General features: G+C 37.7%; 1 protein-coding gene across 9 annotated transcripts in view; it reads right to left on the bottom strand.

Annotated features, from left to right (window-relative positions):
- WDR33 (WD repeat domain 33) overlaps positions 1-12,847 on the bottom strand; it is a 69,554-nt gene that overhangs the window by 15,763 nt on the left and 40,944 nt on the right. For 4 of the 9 annotated variants that reach the window (XR_012057294.1, XR_012057295.1, XR_012057296.1 and 1 more), the window contains exons 8-12: positions 3,144-3,270; positions 2,448-2,602; positions 2,247-2,325; positions 1,625-1,735; positions 735-834 (exon numbers count right to left, since the gene is read on the bottom strand). Coding sequence is in view for 4 of the 9 variants with exons in the window: in XM_041718238.2 (XP_041574172.2) it covers positions 407-531; positions 740-834; positions 1,625-1,735; positions 2,247-2,325; positions 2,448-2,602; positions 3,144-3,270 (692 nt within the window). In the remaining 5 variants the exon portion in view is untranslated. Of the gene's footprint in view, positions 1-325; positions 532-734; positions 835-1,624; positions 1,736-2,246; positions 2,326-2,447; positions 2,603-3,143; positions 3,271-10,675; positions 12,135-12,847 lie in introns of those variants that run through there. The other 5 variants (XM_041718240.2, XM_041718241.2, XM_041718237.2 and 2 more) reach the window with 4 other exon arrangements.

Genomic DNA, 12,847 nt, shown 5'->3' with positions numbered 1-12,847 from the left:
TAAATACACCCCAAAAGGTCAAAAACTATGTCCTTTCAGGAAGGTTACATTTAAGGTAGAAGCTTAGAAAAAGAAATAACAACCCATAATCAATCCCATTTTTGTTATAACAAATCTATATATTTTAAAATTTAACTTGTATTAAAGTGCTGCATTTTTATATCCCCCCTCCAAAAACAAAACAAAACAAACAAACAAACAAAAAAAAAAAAAAAAAAAAAAACCCAAAAAAAACCACAAAAAACCAAAAAACCAAAACAAATAATCAAAAATCTGAAGAAACAGATCCAACTACAGGTGGCTGAGGTACACCATTGAGCTGGGCAGCCTAAAATTATTGGGATAAATCCTTAAGAGTAAAGTTTAAAGGTTTTAGTAGAATTCTTCTTGCTTTTCCTGTTGCAGTTCAGGACTGTGGGAAGCCCTGAAGACAGATTAAGTTTTCAGGAAGATAAGTAAACTGGAGATATTGCCAGAGGGAGAGCCAAAACGTCTTCCTGTGGTTGACAGAGCAGGTCTTACCTCCTGGAGCTGTGGAAACAGAAGAAAACCCATTGTTGTAATGATGATCACTGATAATAAGGGCACTAAAATCATCCTTACAAAAAGGTATTTTTGCCCAAGTGGTCCCCAATGCTATAATTCTGCTTCCTCACCTTACCCAGAAGTGTCACCTAATGACCTAGGTCTGTTCCTGACCCCAATGCTCTTACTTCCCTATTGAGGAAAAATGCCTCACCATATTCCACACCATCCTCTGACATCCCAGGCAGCAGGTTCAAGTTGTAACGATCTCTCATTTTATCTCCAGGCCGATTTCTAGTCCAAAACTTGCTGTCAAAAGGAAGTTACATTATCTCATTAAAGGGTCAAGAGCATTAACAACTTCTAATCTAATTAGTTCTTTGATTTTTAGTATAATATCTTGATTATGGAAGGATTCAACTCTTACTAAATCAAGTTTAGCTCTAGACCTCAACACAGGGGTATGAGCTTCAAGCCAAAAATAAAAAACCCAAAAAATATTGTAGTGAATTACATGGTTGCAAGTTAGAAGATACTTCAAAGTGTAATGGATGTTAATTACAAGGGATCAACATCAGATCCTGAAAAAAAATATTTCTAGTCCATCCAAAAACTCCTTGCTCAAGTATATTCTTCATTTACACTAAATGTACACATGCCTCTGCAAAAATGTACTGCGTTTATAAAATAAATTATGTTTATAGCATGTCCAACCTAAAAACACAAACTACAGCCTTTGAATGTGTCTGCAATGTGAAAATACATGACCAGCAGATGATCTGCAGGAAAAATTGCTGTGAAGATATGAGTATCTCTTCAGCAAGAAATGACATTAATTATTTTTTTAAACTTTTCTTCCGTGGATTTAAAAACTCCCACCAACCAAAATCATAATATTTGTTACAAGAGGTCAAATTCTACCTTGTAATATAAAATGTCACCTAGTGCTTCCTATTAACATAAGTTGTGTCTCTGCTTTGGCCACTGGTTGTGTGGCCAGAACCATCCCAATTTATTTATTAACTGATGCCAAACACTGTTCTGGTTTCTAAAAGTAAATACATTCCCTTAGACCTTCTCTTTAAATATTTGAAATTACCTGGTGTGATCATTTGAGCCTGAACACAGAATGTGTCCGAGGGGATGCCATGCCAGACTCCAGATCATTCCTTCATGGGCCATTTCCATCCCACCAACCTCCTTCTCAACCCTGATGCATTTAAAAAGAAAAAAAATCATACACAGCTGAATATCTCCTACAGCTACAATAGAAAACTTCTGCTATTCAGCTGTTGTTCATCCTCTATCCCATATTTTGTCAAATTTAAGCCTCTGTCATTTTTCTACTGGATTAACTGATTGTTCCCTGTGGTTTTTAATTGGCAGTTCAGTAATGTAGGGATTTTTAACTGTACATTTAAAACCAAAATAATCCCAACACCTCAGAACAAGCTTTAAGAGGAGTTTCAACCATTCATCATCATCTTAACACATGGCTGGTTTTGTGCAAGCAATCGTATCCTTCAAAGCACATTTCTACAGGAAAACATCTTCATAAATGAAGCATATTAACAAATTCCTCAGGTACAGAGAAAAACTATTATCATAAATATGCAGGTTAAATATGGACTCAAAGGGCAAAAGAGGTATTTTGTGTTTTGTCTAAGAGCTTGCACAGCTGACCAACACCTTTCCAACATGCTGATGAAAATGCCACATACCCAACATGCCAGAACAGCAAGGAGCCATCAGACCCTCCACTGGCAAACAGCCCTTCATGAACAGGATGCCAGGCCACAGCTGAAACACACAGTAAGCCACAATCATAAGGAGTAATAGTAGGATTTCTAATGAATGGAAATAAATTTAATTTTAAATCTAAGCTTAATAATAACAATCTCCATAATAAAAATAATTCTGACCTGTGGCCTCTTTCTTATGCCCCCTGAAGACCTGAAGTTCTTCCTTCAGGTTCCGGATGTCGAAGAGCTTGCAGAGGTGGTCACGAGAAGCTGTCAGCAGCCAGTTGCCATTGAGATTCAGTTTCACCTCCATCACTGTGTTTTTGTGAGCATGTCTGCAAGAAGAGAGAAACAAACAGATTGTTTGTCCTGAAGCTGATTTCTCAAACACAGATAAAAATGTGCTATTTGCCAGTCACAAATATCCAGGTCAATAACAAGGCAGTTCAGGCTACTAAAGCAGAACTGGGGCTTTCTGTGCAAAGGCCCTGTGCTTTGATCCTGGTCTTTTGTGCTGCAAAGCAACTGGGACACAGTATCCAGTTACTGTGCATGTTTCTGCTCAGCACAAGAAAGTTTTTATCAGCCAGATGAAACATCTCATTTCTTTTTCTCTGTCTCAGTCTGCATGAGAACTGTGTGGCTAGATTGTCTGTGAAGAACAAAGTAAATTTAAATAACAAATGTTAAAGTCTCAATTTTCCAGGTACAGACTTGTCCTCATCTAATCATTTTCTGGCACAGGTGAAGCACTAGCTTCATGTATGAAGCTGAAAAGTTGTGAGGAAAAGGACTATAGAAGGGAATTAACAAAAAATTATTTTATAAAGTTAGTTTATATTTGAGCAAATCAAAAGTCTGTGGGTAAGAACTTACAGTGTGGCAAGGCTCTGGCCAGTCTTTGGATCCCAGAACTTGATGGGCTGTTGGCTATCTTTACTTCCTGAAACAACTAATCCCTTTGTTGGATGCCAGTCAACACATTTCACATCTGCTCCATGGCCTGTTAAAATAAAAATTGTCCATTTTCAGATTTCACAGACGCTCAAAAATTACAGGGTGCACACCTTATAACTAATTTAGAACTGAATGAAAAACATCACAGAGCACAGATTACAAAACATAAACTAAATAAAACCTCTTCCAAGTTATTTAGCTTGCCTTTCTTCCCACTAATTAATGGGAGCATTTTCTCCTCAGATTATGTCCTCAAATCAAGCTCATTGGAAAAATTATCTAAGAAATTTCTGTTTAAATTGGTACTTTTCTTTAGCCTTTGGCCTTGTACAACTTCACAGTATTTTAAATGTAGCACTGATGAAGCATTTATATGGAGGTGGAGGAGGTAAAATGATTGTGTGACATTTCAGTTTCAATGAAAAACTGAGGAAATATAAAGCAAATACCTATTTGTTCCTATCCTATCAGTACTATCTTTTCACTGTCCTGTCAGAAAACAAGCAAAGAAATTAAATAATGGATCTGAAAACTAAATTAGTATATGATGAAAAGAAACCTTATGAGATGTGATCTCTTACCAGTTTACAGGGACTCAGGTTTTTTCAATGCTTAAGTATTAGCAAAGAAAAACCCTTGTGATACAAATTCTTTATAAATTGACTGAACTTGAGAGGGAATCAGGGCTGTTCAGATGAGCTAAAATCCATTAAAAAAAAAAAAAAAAAAAAAAAAAAGAAAAGAGCAAGCCTGTTCCTGCTGCATGACAAAATGAGGTTTCTGAGGTTAACTATAGGAATGAAATAAGAGGCTATAATTTCTTTCTCCAATCTCTCTCCACATCAGCCCACTTCAAGAGAGGGCCAAAAATAATGTCTATCCCAGAAAATGAGGCAGCATGCAGCAACTGAAGAAAAAAGCAATTTGAGACAGGAGGGTCTGCCTGAAACATGAAGGCACTGAAGTGATAAATGGCATGGAAGAATGGGAGCACACTCCAGGAAAGAGTAAGGATTGCCATCAATCAGACAGCTCCCACACACACTGCTCTGCTACACACTGGAACACATAAGTTTAAGCACCACAAGCTGCCTTAACTCAGATCTCACTTTGACAAGACATTAAAAATAACTTTCAGTTGAAATTTTCCTGAGGCCACAGAAAAATCAGATTAGAATTGATGCCCTTCTGAGCCCTGAAATCACAAGCCAAAGATTAAAAGGATAAAGGTGGTTACTGTTCATTGAAGTATCTTTCAGGTGCACTTATGGCAAAATGCACAACAGAATGCACACATGATATTGGGCTATGAGATTTTTGTAAGTTTAGCAAACTACCATAATTGACAAGAATCCCCAATTAAAAGTACAGTTAATGAAGTAATTCCCCCCTTGGTTCAGCCTCCTACTGAAGCCTCCCCCCTTTCTCCTAGCCCCACATTGTTTATGTCTACATACATGGGGAAGTAGAAGAATGGCCTTGGTTTGCTGAAGAAGAAAGATTAGAATGGGATTCCAGGAATGTGTCTGTCTAACAAAGTACTGGAAAAGTACTGAATGCTAGCTAAGAAACCATGGAACTGTACGGTAAGAGTCTACAGAGCTAGGAATATATGAAAAATATGTAAAAAAGCAAAAATCTTTTGGCATCAGAATAAGGAATATACATTATCTTAAAATAGAAGAAAATTCTTAACATGTAGAGCACACTTGCAAGTGAGTTCAACTTTCCTCCTCTCTGGAGGAAAGGACAGACAGGGAAGAGGTTCTTGAGCAAAGAAGAAATGAATTCAGCATTGGCAAATATACGGAAACAACTATAAGAACTGATTGACAATATAGATGAAGGAACCCAACTCCTCCCCAGCCACAGCAGGCAGAATTGTCTTTGGAATATTTGGGGTTTCAGGGACAAGCAAGATCCTCAAGTTGCCAAGACCATCAATGTACTCTGGTGGTCTGGGCTACCAACAGAGAGGCACCCTGAGATGTAGTGTTTCCTCTCTCTCTGGCTTTTCTAATGCAGAGAGAAGTGACAGGCACTGGCTGCCTGCATTGCCTATGACTAAACCTCTTGACTAAACCATGAAGCTGAATGCTGAACAAATCTTGCTTCCCAGTACTTATTTGGAAGCAACAATTCAGCCAGGAGTAAGGGAGAAAGTGCTCCTCCTCCACAGGGGAGAGGAATCCATGCTTGCAGATTTCCAGCTAAGGATATTCTGTAGGTAGTTGTTTTCATGCAGTCCCCAGGGAAAGAAAGAAAATTTTAATTCAAGGCCCTTAGAAAAAACCACTCCATTAAAGTTAATACTTAGTTGAATCATATGAATATGTGTTCAGACTAGAATGCTTGAGTATCATTATAGATATGAAATAAAAAACCTGCATAGACTGAAGTGACATTGGCACTGCTGCTCCTGAAACGAAGACAACTAGCAATGGAGAAGCACAGGAAAACACAGGGCTAACTATGCTTGATGGTAAATATTGCATCCAGAAAACAAGTGATGCTTGTGAAAGGCCATCTCTGGGTGACAGCTCATCCTGTGCAAGGCCCTGCTTTAGGCTCTTCTTGAGTTAAGCCAGCCCAAACACAAATATGTACCCTGAGAAAGATAAGGTTTAGAATGGGCAATTTTAAACAGAGTAACTAAAGCACCCACCCTTTCAAAGTCTTCAGAAGGGAGAGGCAGTGACAGCATGGGCTGACAGAGCTGAGAGGCAGAAGATGCCAGGACACTCAGAACTTGTAACCAGGGCAGATAAACCATTGGGTACTTATCAAAAGGCTTTTGGCTATCAGCACATTAATACTGTCCATGGAGATCAGAAGAAACTTATAATATTTAAAAACATCATTGTTATAATCTTTGTATGATTGAACAGGTAACTGGCATTTCCTGCAGAGAGCATTCTTCCAACCAGTGCCCTCTGGATTATGGCAGCAGAGGGGAAAGCTGGGACCCTCCTTTGAAATCTAACCAGCGATGGCTCCTGCCCTCCACAGAGCCATCTCAGCCCCAGCTCTGCAGAAATGGGATCATTACACACTTAGCTTTAGCTTCCTAATGCAATGAAGTTTTCTAAAGAGAAAATAAAATTTTCCCTACTACAACTGTGCTTTAAATAAACTATTCACAAGGGACAAACTAACTCAGAACATTCACATAACCAAAATAACTGAATAGCATCATCTAATCAGACCTTTCTTAATTTCTTTTAAAACTGAAGCAACTGACGTTGTATATTGCTTTTCCTTCTTTCTGCTGAGAGATGGGCACACTATTATCTGTAATGAGACACATGATGCAGAAAATACATTTAAAATAACATTCCAGAGAAAAAAACACCTCACAGATTTTATTTCACAGCTGTTTTCAGTTCTTAGTGTTGGGAATCAGCCTCTCTTCTGGTACAAAACCCCCTTGTCCCCAGCCACCAAGCTCAGAAAAACTTAATTCATGCAAATCTCTGCAGTTTACATTCCCTGTTTGCTGACAACAGATTCTGCTCAGTAATTTCAACAGTCACAAACACACTTATCTCCCTCTCTCCTCAGAGCTCCAGGGTGAGAATTCCTCTGATCAATTCCTTCTCCTTTGCATGGACCTTATTATCAACTCCCAGTCTTGTAGGGATGCTTTATGGATAAATGAATTGAAATGTGTGAATTGTGTAGGAGTTGTGGCAATAGAAGGCTCCATAAACCAACCAAAATGAAAGACTGAAGGCAAAGATTTTTGAGAAACTCAAGTAATTTAAAATCATGAGTGAAAATACGAGCATAAACCTCTATACAAACACTTGTTGGTTTTACTTACTATGAATTTTTCCAACCATTTAAAAAAATTTACAGAAAAACAAAGACAGGCACATATAGTACCTTTGAAAAGCTCAGCTACAAAAGCAGTTCCCTACTATTACCTTTCACATGCATAATAAATGCTTTGAGTACCCTTAATCACTATCTTCTTAATTAAAATACTGACTGTTAGTACTTCTAGCCAATATCTTTGAAGGGTTGTTCTTTAAAAGACACTGAACAGAAATCCTGGCTAGTGAAAGACCTAACAAGCTGTAATAAGATTATCTGTAATGGTATTTGATCAAATCAAGTATGTCAGAAGCCTGAAAAGCACACATATTATAAGGACATGATTTTTTCCCCTCCTCACACTAATTTCTGCATTTAGGACTTTCTGAACATAGCTTACAGTGTAAAAAAGCTGGTTTCAATCATTGTCTCTCTATTACAGTCTATAAAATATCCATATATTTTATAATGTAACTTGTGTATAGCAGTTATAGATATATCAGGTTTATTGCTGTAGCTTAACTGCTCTGTTTTATATTCTTTCCCCATGGGATGTGCCCCATTCTGAATGCACATAAATTTAAAGAGAATTTTATATAGATGATATTAGAAAATTCCTAGATCCTTCTCAGCAACTATGTGAATGTAGACACACACACTAAGATGCCAATCTTAAGGCATCTTCACATTTTAACACCCACATTCCAAATAAAATGGGTATTTATAATATTTTATATTTTTAAAAATTAACAATCATTTAACTGCAATGATACTGTTTGTCATTTAGAATTCTATTTGTTTTAATTTTTCTTAAATGCTGTTCTAAAAGGGAAGTAAACAGAGTTATGTATCCTGCACCCAGCCTGGTTAGATCAAAGCTTTTTTTGTCACCACACACTGACACTGACTGGTGTCCCCAAAACAACACCACACCTCTCAGAGAGCAGGGCCTTGGCACAGGATTATACCAAGGGATCTGCAAAGAAATCCTCTAAGCATGAACCAAACAAGCGTCTTGGAGTCTGCCTATAGCCTGTACCATCAACTTAGGAAAAGCTAAACCAGAAAAAAATAATTTGATAACAATATCAAGTAATTTGAAGCCTCACACTGATAGTTTATGTCAAAGTAACTACTGAACAACATTGGATCTTACAAAAACCAAGCTAAGGTTCTCCACCCCTTAAAAAGAGAGGGCAAGGAAGAAGGGACAGAAAAGTGCAAGTCAAAGATAATGGAAACAATGTTAGCAGAAAGGAATTGTAAGTTTTCTACACAATTCCATTAGAATTTACTAGTTGCTTCCAGGCTATTAGACAAATTGGATTATTCTGCCATTATTCTGTTCCATTTTTATAAAAGGCTTTTGAAATGTCATGCGGCAGTTACCCACTCCCCAGAAATTCCCTGTTCCATGTACAGCTCACTGAGGAACTGAATACCCCACACCTAAAAGAGCCTGGGTACAGTTTTGGTCCCACTGATCACCTCAGCACTAAGGGCAGGTATGTATTTAATTCCAGTCATTTTGTGTTCTTTGCCCTATCAACTTATGTGAACTGTCCTCATCCAAGAGGTGTCCTGGGAGCTCCTGCACTTCCTCTTCTCCACTCCAAGAATGAACACTATAGAAAGCCTCTCCCTACAATACACAGCCAGCCTGTGCTTTTCAGCATCATGTGGGAGGTTGGTGCATAGTAAATTAAGGGAAAAGCTCCTATCAGTCTTCACTGGATTAAGAATAATCCTCCCACCCTACTTTTAGACTTCTGTACCACAAACACAAGTTTTACTGTCCTTTCTTTGCTCAGTCTAGCTCTCTTCTAGTTTATTAAACTTGTTTTCTAGAGTAACAGCAGAGACACTGCTAGTTTTAATTTACCTACAGGGGATGTCTTCTAGATTCTTAGTATTCCACTAATTCAGCCACAGAAAGGGACATGATTCATATTTATTTAAAATTTACAAATAATTTTCTTTTTTTACACTTCTATAACAATAATTTCTTCCCAGACAAAAGCTCTTGTAACAGGACACTTTATCATCTGTGAGATCAGGAGAATAAGAAACAATAATAATCACTAATGAAACAGGTGTGGGTAAACAAATTACTTTCCCCAAGATTACCCAGAACAGGTAATCAGTGTTTCCATAAATGAGTTTAGAATTTGTATGTGCTCATCCCAAACTGTGAACAGTTTGAATTCTACAAAGCCCCAATGAACTGGCAAAAAAAAAAAAAAAAAAAAAAAAAAAAAAAAAAAAATTATGCTAATTGTGTGTTTGCATGGCTTGGTAATGGTAAATGCACTGTAAGAATAATGAATAAAAGTTGTTACATGACATGTAATTACCAGTAAAGTGAATTCTCTACACCTGTTGAAATTCAATGACAGTATCTTCTGTAAGGGCTTGCTTATAGCAAGGGGAAGAAAAGCAGCTGAGCTCCAGTGTACCTGGGAACTGGTCATGAAGGGTTAAGTTTTTAGGTGCCCACATGTTAAACTTAGAGGGATTGTTTAAAATCTTCAATTCACTGAAGCTGAGCAACTCCCAAAGCTGAAATGAATTGTTTTGAACAGAACTAAAAATCGCAGAGCTGAAGATGTTTGCTAGTTTAGATCTGTGGGGTCAGGTCCATGTTTTTTAACCATTGAGTATGTTCATGCCAAAGTTTACAAACACTATAAAGATACCTTTCCTTTCAGACATGCTTTCTTTTTTTTAATTCCTGAAGCTCTTTTTGGGCTTTATCACTACCTACACCTATCAGGCTATTTATGCTGTAAAACATCAGGACAAAACAAGTCTGACTGAGACCAGCATCTGTAACACGTCAAGAGCTGTTTAACATTCTCTTTGTGAGAACAACACCAAAAATATCAATTAAATATGCATGTTTCACTATTTCTAACCATAAGACATAGTTAAGTCATATCTAAATTGACCACAGATAATTATCATCACTAAGTTATTTTAGTATGTAAAAATATTACTAAAATGTCACTAATTCTGCTAAATCAGCATCCAGATAGTTTAACTTACCAGCAATTTTATGCACTTAATCTCCTATTTATATAATTAGGAGCAGCTCAGTCACGGAGATCACCCATGTGATGATGCTTTAGATGCAGCACAATGCTTTAGTGCAATATAGCAGTCATTATTTCTACTTAAAAGGTCACTACTGATCTTCAAAAAAAAACCTATTAGAAAGCTCAGAGCTAGCTCAGAAGAAATGACAGGGAAAAAAGGGCAGAAAGTGCCAAAAGAGAAGATATACCACATTAAAACTTCCAACACCTTATTCCAAATAGAAATGTGAGTGCTTAGCAGTAATGCAGCTTAATTCAAGGACCAAGACAGGTTTTCCTCACAGTTAAATTATTTACGAAACACAGATTGGATTCTACTTTGCACTCAGGCACAGTTATCTACTAAAATTCTCGCTGCATATTATTTATTATTTCTTTGCATGTACTTACTAGAGAATGAAAAGGGAGTCTTTTAAATTGCAAAAGGTGAAACAATTTTTTTTTTTTTTCTGGTTACGTTACCTGTAAAGTAGCTGGGACTAGATGTTCTTTTCTGTTAAAAAATTAGCCAGCCTACTTTGAAAGCAGCAACACACTTGCTTTTCATTGACAGAAAGTATTTATTTACAAGGGCATTTACATTTAACGATAAGAAAAATATCGTACAAGAAACATTAAAAAATGAACAGCAGTTGTAAGAAAATCTCTCATGCTTCATAACATCAACATCTGACAGGAGCCAAACCCCCAGTCCCTCAGGAAGTGTCCCATAGTTTTCTACTGCTTGTTTTCTGGCACCCTCCTTAGAGTACCTGGCACTAGTCACTGATCTGACAACGCCTGCACTGCCTCCAAGGAGTGCTGAGTGTCTGGAGCCCCAGCCAGGACTGAGCTCACCCAACACAGCCTGGCAAGAACAGCGGAAAACACTACAGGGAGGAGGACAGCTGTGCCCAAGAGTGGAACAATACTGCTCCTTCAAGGGCAGAAAAAGCATGAACTTAACAGATGAGAAATTCCATTTTGTCAATCATGAGTCTGCAGTTTCAATAGCTTTTATGGCCTCGTATCTGGGTACAGAATCAAATTGATGGGCAGTATATTCTTTTGTAAAAATAGACCAAAATATTTTTCACATGAAAACGTTCCCAGTCAAGTCCTCCAAACATGGACCGAACAAGTGTCTTGGAGTCTGCCTATAGCCTGTACCATCACCTTAATAAAAGCCAAACCATAAAAAATGAATTTTATTAACTATCAAATCATTTATCAAATAATAAGCCTCACAGTGACAGTTTGTCAAAGTAACCACTGAACAGTCAGAACACACACTTGTATTTTATGAATCAAGAACAAAGTGAGGCATGAGTTACTAACTGGTGCCTGAAGCCAAGCTTCTAGGAACTGATGGGATTTCAAGATGAACTGAACCTAGAGTAGCTTCAGTGGGGTTTTCTAAACACGTACTGAGAAACTAGCTCTGGTCACTAATTGCTGCAAATGGTGATTTGGTGTGGTTACTTCCTGCCAACAGGGAGTCAAAATCCTCACCTTTCCCCCAGCACTCTTCTACCAAGCCTTTGCCTGTTCCACCTTGTGTGACACCATTAAGCGTACAAAAAGTTTGTGACACTGTGACAGTTTGTGACACTTAAAGTTTGATAGTTTTACTAAAACACAGAAAGTAATGCAAAGAAGGAATGTCAAAAGCACAGTATCAATTTAGATGCATTTTGAAATTAACTTGAAGTTAATAAAGAAACTGGTGCATCCTAAAATTCAGCCTGGCAATTTAGTTAACAAAGGAGAAAGGAAGGAAATTGGGGCAGACTCTGCAGAGCTTAGTACCTCCTTGCCTCTAGCTCTCTGCTTTGACCAAAATTTTGGTTGAGGTTCTAAGTGGTAAAATCAGAATACTTAGCTCCCAGCTAAGCTCTCTTGGGAAGAGAGCAAAGACTTCCAGAAAAGCTAAGAGTAACCATTAATATTAATTTCCAGTAATTATTTCCTTTAACATCCTGCTGGACACACATTTGAGTTCTGCTGGTGAGTATGGCCACTGCAAGAGAAAAAAACAGACCAAATACCTACTTTAGAGATTAATTCAAGCTTCAAACCCCTGTGTGGTCAGAGGTTTCTCTCAGCAGACAGAGAACTCTCTCAGAGAATTCCCTCAGCAAGCTGCAAAAAACTAAGTATTTGTGGATGTCAGTAGAAGAAGTTACAAGAAGTCTTCTCTTGATATACCCTTACTGCCAAGTGAACCCAGAATCTTTTTATAAAAACACCCAACACAGGAGGACTAGCAAGATCTTTCAGTTAACTTGATATTCTTTAACTGGAAGAAGAGCTTTCAATGTGTTTCCATGGTCAAGATGACAGGACAGCTTCCTACCTTTTTAACATCCCTTTGAGAGAAGAACTATCAACTGTCAGTCAAGTAAATTACTTTTAGAGACAGCCATGATCATCTGGCCAGACCCAGATGAACACTTGTCCAGCCAGGTGCTCACTTTAATGGACAGCACTTCTACAGAAAAGATGCTTTTCTTCTTGCCAGCCAAAAAATACACGTAAGCTATTTCTGACAGTTTACCATTACAAAATATCTCATCATTATGAGCCCACTGCAATGTCAAACAAAGAAATACTGAGTTTAGGTACACAGAAGCTGGGAAAACTATTTTCTTTGGTTGTAGGACAAAAAGTGCATGACTGACAATACTCCAAGTAGTACAAGAACAGCAGCAGGCCCAGGGTGAGGTGATGTGG

Source organism: Taeniopygia guttata, chromosome 9, assembly GCF_048771995.1.
Source record: "Taeniopygia guttata chromosome 9, bTaeGut7.mat, whole genome shotgun sequence".
Lineage (NCBI taxonomy): Eukaryota > Metazoa > Chordata > Aves > Passeriformes > Estrildidae > Taeniopygia > Taeniopygia guttata.
Note: the sequence above shows the minus strand (reverse complement) of the source record. Positions and strands in the feature narration are given on the sequence as shown.